The sequence below is a fragment of the Bubalus kerabau genome, chromosome 4 (genome assembly GCF_029407905.1).
Source record: "Bubalus kerabau isolate K-KA32 ecotype Philippines breed swamp buffalo chromosome 4, PCC_UOA_SB_1v2, whole genome shotgun sequence".
NCBI lineage: Eukaryota > Metazoa > Chordata > Mammalia > Artiodactyla > Bovidae > Bubalus > Bubalus kerabau.
The window spans coordinates 76,352,648-76,360,644 of NC_073627.1; the positions used below are offsets into that span (position 1 = coordinate 76,352,648).

Consider the following 7,997-nt stretch of genomic DNA (forward strand, 5'->3'; position numbering starts at 1 on the left):
ATATGTTCTTGATGAGGAACAGAGCCAAAATCCAGAAGCCTCAAAGAAAACCACTGCTTTCAACATATTATTTAATAAATAACATTTAAGTTTGCCTCTTTATATAAATATAACGGGTGTGTGTGTGTGTGTGTTAGTCGCTCAGTCATGTCCGACTCTTTGTGACCCCATGGACCATAGCCTGACGGTCTCCTCTGTCCATGGGATTCTCCAGGCAAGAATACTGTAGTGGATTGCTGTTCCCATCTCCAAAATACAAGGTATAGGGGAGGCTAATACTGTTTAGAACTTACGTACATCTTAATTTCCAGTTAAAGTCTACAAGTTGAATTGAAGGAAAACACCAAGATAAACAGACTGACTTCATAATAATGTCTGTAATCAATAAAGGTAGAACTGGATGAACCCTTAGGCCAGATAACTGGTACGAGGTTATAACTTTAGCAAATAAAAGGAGAAATTGTCAAAAAGAATAAAAATAAGATTTTAGCATAATTGTCTCAATCATTAATAGATCTAATAGACAAACTAAGATGTAGCAGATCTGACTAAATAGTAAGTTCATTTTCTATGCATTAGAATATTTATTAAAATTGACTAGTTAGGTTACAAAAGAAAACCTCAAGTTACAAAAGTAGGAATAGGCTAAAGGCTAACTAACAAAGGTCCATCTAGTCAAGGCTATGGTTTTTCCTGTGGTCATGTACGGATGTGAGAGCTGGACTGTGAAGAAGGCTGAGCGCCGAAGAATTGATGCTTTTGAACTGTGGTGGGAGAAGAGTCTTGAGAGTCCCTTGGACTGCAAGGAGATCCAACCAGTCCATTCTGAAGGAGATCAGCCCTGGGATTTCTTTGGAAGGAATGATGCTAAAGTTGAAACTCCAGTACTTTGGCCGCCTGATGTGAAGAGTTGACTCATTGGAAAAGACTCTGATGCTGGGAGGGATTGGGGGCAGGAGGAGAAGGGGACGACGGAGGATGAGATGGCTGGATGGCATCACTGACTCGATGGACGTGAGTCTGAGTGAATTCCAGGAGTTGGTGATGGACAGGGAGGCCTGGTGTGCTGTGATTCATGGGGTCACAAAGAGTCGGACACTACTGAGGGACTGAACTGAACTAACATTCATTATCTTCAGAGCTATAAATATATAAATTCATGTACAGTTGGAAATAAAAACTCAGTTTTTTCAGGAATTTAAAATATTTGTAAATAGTTCTTAGCTACAAGTAGTGAGATTCCAGTTACGTACTATTTAGAGAATAATGAGAATGTAAGAGAAATCAAAACCTATTTGATATGGTCCAAAAGCATTCAAAGGAAAACACTGTCATTTAACCTTTATGAAATTGAGTTTTCAGCTGAAATTAGAAAAAAAAAATGAAACCATAAAAGAAAAAAGCAGAAATGAATTAAAGACCTAAAAATTTTGCAATATCCCAGTATGATCTATGTTATTTTAGAACATGTCAAAGAGAATGTAGAGATTATCCTTGAGGATACATGTTCAAACACAGCCAGGAAAATCCTGTGAAAAAGTGCTGAGTAGGAATTTTCTTGACGAGATGGTAAGATTATGAAACTGTAGTAATTAAAGCAGTGACACTAATGCCAAACTAGACAGAAAATTTCAACATAAGAGTCAAAAGATAGTTCCCAAATGTATGAAATTTGTTATATGATAAAGGTGACATTTTTATATTAGTGGAAAAGAGTAGTTGAATTAGTAAATGATGGTATCTGTTTATTTTAGAGAAAGTTGTTTTCTGTTCTCACACTCTAATCTCTGTAGATTGAAGATTTTTTAAAAAGTAACAGAAAAAATTGTTGGTAAAGATAATGTTGGGCTTAAGGAGGACACGAGAGGTAGAAACCACTTTTTAAAAGAAGTCATGACTACTAAAAAAGTCATTGAAAAATTTCCCCATTCTAGTATGAACAAGAGTATAGGCTAACATACTCGCATGCACTGCATAGAAGTTGTAATTTATCATTCAGGTTAAGATCAGTTTTGCTATGGTAACATAAACCCTCAAAAACCTCAGTACCTTAAAACAGGCAAGGCTTATTTTTCAAGCTGCATGTCTACTAGGCCTGTGTTCCACTCCATGTCTTTCTCACATTAGGACCTAACATGCTAGGGTGTCTGTTGTATGGAATACTGCCATCGTTGTGCCCACCATTGTGTGGACGGTGAGAAAGCTCTAGAGCCGCACTGTCCACTGCAGTTTTTTTGGTTGTTTAGTCACTCAGTCGTGTCCAACTCTTTGTGACCCTATGGACTGTAGCCTGCCAGGCTCCTCTCTCCATGGGATTTCCCTGGTGAGAATACTGGAGTGGGTTACCATTTCCTTCTCCAGGGGATCTTCCTGAACCAGGAATTGAACCCACGTCTCCTGCACTGCAGGCAGATTCTTTACTACTGAGGTACCAGGAAGCCTGCCTACTATAGTAGCCACTAGCTATGTATGGCTATTTAAATTAATTAATATATTAAAAATTCTTTAAATTCATTTTCTCAGCCACCTTAGCCACATTTCAAGTGCTCAGTAGCTATGTGTGGTTAGTGACTACCATACTGAGATAAAGAACATTTTTATCATCACCAAAGTTCTGTTGTACAGTGCCACCCTAGAAAGTCTTGCCCTGACAATTAAATGCTCCAGTTCAGAAGTGACAGAAGTCACTTCTTCACAAGTCACTGCCCTGAACTAGTCAAATGTCTTCACCCAAAAACACGACAGGCCAGTAAGTGTGGTCCTTCTGTGTGTCTAGAAGGCAGTCCTTCTGTGTATGTAGATGGTGAGGAATAGCCAACAGTAATTACCAGTGTGTAGCCTTTTCAGAGGGCAGTTTAGATACATGTATTTTCTCTGAAAAAACAACCCTTAAAAATGCTTATGCCCTTCAGTCCTGTCATTCCATTCCCAAGAATACATTACAAAAAAATAATTGGGCAGTATGGGTATTTTTTATATTAATCTGTTACATTAATTTCTGCAAAAGTCAAAAGCTAGGACTAGGCTTACAGACGGAGAAGGCAATGGCACCCCACTCCAGTGTTCTTGGCGGAGCCTGGTGGGCTGCTGTCTATGGGGTCGCAGAGTCAGACACGACTGAAGTGACTTAGAGAGAGAGGGAGAGAGAAAGAGAGAGGCTTACAGAAGAGTTGTAACAGAAGAATCAAAAGCCATGCAAGCTTGAAAACAAAGCATACTAAAAACAGCAACAGTCCCAGTAAAAATGCTGACACCTTAGATTTTCACTGCCAGGCAGCATCAGGCCTGTACAGCCATGGACCCTGTGTTTGTGCTTCCTTGAAGGTAAATGTGATGGCATTTACTGTCAATAAATAAAAAGTTAAATTAAAAATTTGATTTGGCTTTCTTAATAAAGTGTTATATCACTTATATGTGGAATCTTCCCCAGTGACTCAGTTGTAAAGAATCCACCTGCCAGTGCAGGAGACACAAAAGACACAAGTTCAATCCCTGGGTTAGGAAGATCCCCTGAAGAAGGAAATGGCAACCCATTCCAGTATTCTTGCCTGTAGATTGGCGGGCTACAGTCCATGGGGTCAGAGAGTCCACAGGACTGAGCAACTGAGCACACACTTGTGAAATGTAAAAAATGAACAAGTGACTATCACAAAAAAGAAATAGATATGGAGAACAAACTGGTGATTACTAGTGGGGAGAGGGAAGTAACAAGAAAAGGATAGGGAATTAAGAGATACACTGCTGCTGCTGCTGCTGCTGCTGCTAAGTCGAAAGGATATACTGCTATTGTTGTTCAGTCGATAAGTCGTGTCTGACTCTGCTCCCCCATGGACTGCAGCACACCAGGCTCCTCTGTCCTTCATTATCTCCTGGAGTTTGCTCAAATTCATGTCCACTGAGTCGGTGGTGCTATCTATCCATCTCATCCCCTGCTGCCCCCTTGTCCTTTTGCCTTCAGTCTTTTCCTGATGAAAAGTCCGTATGTTAATGATGGTAATTTCTGGGTTGATTATTTACCAAATATTTTTAATACTATGTATAGTCAGGCACTGTGCTAGGAACGATATACAGGAAAAAAGGACACAGTCCTTACCCTTTAAAGATTCCTAATCTAGATGGAAGGTCCCTCAGCAGCCACCTTGGTTATCAGATGACTGTTGCCGGTATGGCAGTGCTTAAGTTCAGGTAACCCTTATTTTACTTAATAATGTTGCCAAAGTGGATAGTGATGCTGGCAATTCAGATGCGCCAAAGAAAAGCCATGAAGTGCTTCCTTTAAGTGAAAAGGTGAAAGCTCTAGACTTAATAAGGAAAGAAAAAAAAATTGGATGCTGAGTTTGCTGAGATCTACTGCAACTTCTATCTGTGAAATTTTGAAGTAGAAAAAATATTCATACTAGTTTTGCTGTTACACCTCAAACCTTAAAAGTTATGGCCATAGTGTGTGGTAAGTGCATGGTTAAGAAGAAGGCACACATTTACACAGTAAGATAATTTTGAGAGTGACTACCTTCTCATAACTTTTATGATAGTATATTGTAATTCTTCTATTTTATTATGTTATCTTTGTTGTTACTCTTATAGTGCCTAATTTATAAATTAAACTTTATTAAAGATGTGCATGTATAGGGGGAAAAAAAAATATATATATGGTTTGATACTGTCCTTAGTTTCAGGCATCCACTGGGGATCCAGGAATGTATCCCCCAGGGATAAATGAGAGGAAGGGGGCTGCTACACCAAAAAGGATAAAATAATTGAAGAATAAGTCGAACCAAAAGTCTGACCTTTTTTATTGAACACCATAAAACTTCATTGAGAGCATTAAGATGTTAAGTGAGAGATCATGATTATGGATTGACAATACTGTTAAGATGTTAATTCTTCCCAGATTGATCTAGTGATTCAATCTAATCCCAGTTTCAGCTAGAAAGCTGACCTTCTCATGAAAATTAAGGTGTTGCCTCTAACATTTAAACGGAAACACGAGTGGACCTGTGTCATTCCTGGGCAGAGAAGCTTTAAGAGCCTCTGTGTAATTCCACCTGTCCCCTCTTCCCTGATCTAGCAATCCTAGATGCAGGGAAGTGGTCAGCTCTCAAGCTGAAAGACAGTGTAGTTTGAAAAAGGAAGAAATGGAGGCACAGATTTGGTGATCTGCTAGGTGATCTGCTCAGGGTCACAGAGCTTGCACAGGTCTTTGAACCCAGGTGAGGCAGTCTGGCTCAAGTCTGTCTACGTTTATACCATTTTCTAAGAGAATTGCTTTGCCAACAAAGGTTCGTCTAGTCAAGGCTATGGTTTTTCCTGTGGTCATGTATGGAAGTGAGAGTTGGACTGTGAAGAAGGCTGAGCGCTGAAGAATTGATGCTTTTGAACTGTGGTGTTGGAGAAGACGCTTGAGAGTCCCTTGGACTGCAAGGAGGTCCAACCAGTCCATTCTGAAGGAGATCAGCCCTGGGATTTCTTTGGAAGGAATGATGCTAAAGCTGAAACTCCAATACTTTGGCCACCTCATGCGTAGAGTTGACTCATTGGAAAAGACTCTGATCCTGGGAGGGATTGGGGGCAGGAGGAGAAGGGGACGACAGAGAATGAGATGGCTGAATGGCATCACGGACTCAATGGACGTCTCAGTGAACTCTGGGAGTTAGTGATGGATAGGGAGGCCTGGCGTGCTGCGATTCATGGGGCCGAAAAGAGTCGGGACACGACTGAGCGACTGATGTGATCTGAAGAGAATTGTTTCTCTACACCCTTGCCTACGGACTAACTTTTTGAATATTTAACAATCTGATAGAGAAAATCTGTTTTTATGAGATTGAATGTATTTTCATGTTTACTGGCTGTATTTATTAACCTTTAAACTACCTGTTAAATAACTTGCCCATTTTTCTTTGGGTTGTTTGGCTTTCTTAGTGGTTTCTGGTGCTTGCCCTTTTGATCAGTTTGCCTGTATCTTACGTGTTTCAGTGACTGACCCTGAGGCCTGTTACATTGGCACTGAGCCTTGGAAACCTAAGGAAGCTCTGGAGGAGGATGGTATTATTACTGACAAAGCAGACATATTTGCTTTTGGTCTTACTCTCTGGGAAATGATGACTTTATCTATTCCACACATTAATCTTCCAGATGATGATGATGATGATGATGAAGGTATAACTACTTACTTTTAACATAAATCCAAATCTCTTCAGTTTGAACTAAAGAATAATTTATAAATTGGGGCTTCCCTGGTAGCTCAGATGGTAAAGAATCTGCCTGCAATGTGGGATACCTAGGTTCTTCCCCTCCAGGGAAGATCCTCTGGGATCTTCTTAAACTTTAAGAAGGGAATGGCTACCCACTCCAGTGTTCTTACCTGGAGAATTCCATGAACAGAGGAGCCTGGTGGGCTATAGTTCTTGGGGTTGCAGGTCAGACACTGGTTTAATCTCATACAAATGAGATGTAGATTGAGAACAGGGAGATAAATTGAGAAAATCCAGAGGAGCAAGAAATTACCTTAAAAACTCCTCTTGCCTGAGAAAATGATTGGAAAGCTACCCTAGTAAGGGGCTTGGGGCTTTAAATCCCTGACAATAATTGATATACACCATGGCAGGACAGTTGAAGAAACTGCCTGTGTAAAATGAAAAGCATATTGGATGATGAATTCTTACTTCAGGACAGTGAGTTTGAGCAGTTGCTAAACTTTTCCATGATTTAAATTTTTAATTTTAAATTAATTGATTTTAATTGTTTCTAACTCCTTCATAAGCAGATAAAACTTTTGATGAAAGTGATTTTGATGATGACGCATACTATGCAGCTTTGGGAACTAGGCCACCTGTTAATATGGAGGAACTGGATGAAACATACCAGAAAGTAATTGAGCTCTTCTCCGTATGCACTAATGAAGATCCTAAAGACCGTCCTTCTGCTGCGCGCATTGTTGAGGCTTTAGAAGTGGATGTCCTGTGATCAACTCATACCCATGACTGCTGGAGCCTCAAGTATGGCTCATGTATATAGCTGTTCTGTTTACCATGATACATTTATGTACTTATTATGATGATCCATAATTATTAGATGGAAGTGGCCTATTTTAGGACCACAGATAGCACCTTATTAACATTTGAACAACTGTTTCTATTATAAAGGTAGTTCATGTATGCTTATGTTAATTAGCATTAGAAATTGTAGAGGGTTTTCTATAAAGTTTAAGAAACTACTAAAAAATTTGAACTTGTTTATATAGATTTAAAATAGTGCTGTAAAAACTTATGTCTAACAATTTGGGCAGAGTGAGTTTTATTGATGATCTTTCTCAGATGTTCTCTCTTAATGGATCTACTGAAATGAGCACTTTGTGTATTACAAAATAAGTCTACATTTCCTTACCTCTTAAAACCTTTTGCTGGCCATTCTTGGTTGATGTGCTTATTAAATAGGGTCACTGAGACCAGAGACCTGGGATATGGCTCACAAGAGGAGTTCCCTGGGTATATCCAAACATTTTTGGTTAAGGCTTGTCTTGTTCCAGAGCTTTGGTTTTTGCTTTAATTTGTTGAATGAATATTCTGTACTGGTATCTTTAATATTTTTATTTACTGATCTAAAGCATATCACAGTATTGGTGTAAATAAAACTCTAATAGGACAACATAGAATAAAGGACATGTCAGTTACCCGAAGGTGTGTTATCCTATTTTGTACTCCATTGTATTGAGTCTTGTCATTAAACTTTTTGAGTGTGAGTGTTGTCATTAAACTTACTGAATGAAAGTTAGCAAGTTTTTCCCTCTTTCTTGGCCTTATTTTGTTAATCTGTAAAATGAGAGTGATTTGAATCCTTATTTTCTATCGGTGAGCCACATCTCCCTGGGATTTTTCAAGTACTGAATTGTGCTTGTGAATCTACTGATACATCTAGGATAAAAATTACCATGATGTGGGGGATCTTAGATTAAGAACCACTGCACTCTGAGCTTTAAACAATTCTGGAATTCAACAGAA

The 7,997-nt window shown here is 39.1% G+C and overlaps 1 protein-coding gene across 2 annotated transcripts in view; it reads left to right on the forward strand.

Annotated features, from left to right (window-relative positions):
* PBK (PDZ binding kinase) overlaps positions 1-7,768 on the forward strand; it is a 32,658-nt gene extending 24,890 nt beyond the window's left edge. Inside the window, exons 7-8 of one of the 2 annotated variants that reach the window (XM_055577800.1) lie at positions 5,974-6,156; positions 6,761-7,768. In XM_055577800.1, the coding sequence (XP_055433775.1) occupies positions 5,974-6,156; positions 6,761-6,963 (386 nt within the window). In that variant the 3' untranslated portion in view covers positions 6,964-7,768. The remainder of the gene's footprint in view (positions 1-5,973; positions 6,157-6,760) is intronic. The other variant, XM_055577801.1, reaches the window with a different exon arrangement.
* Positions 7,769-7,997: the final 229 nt, after the last annotated feature.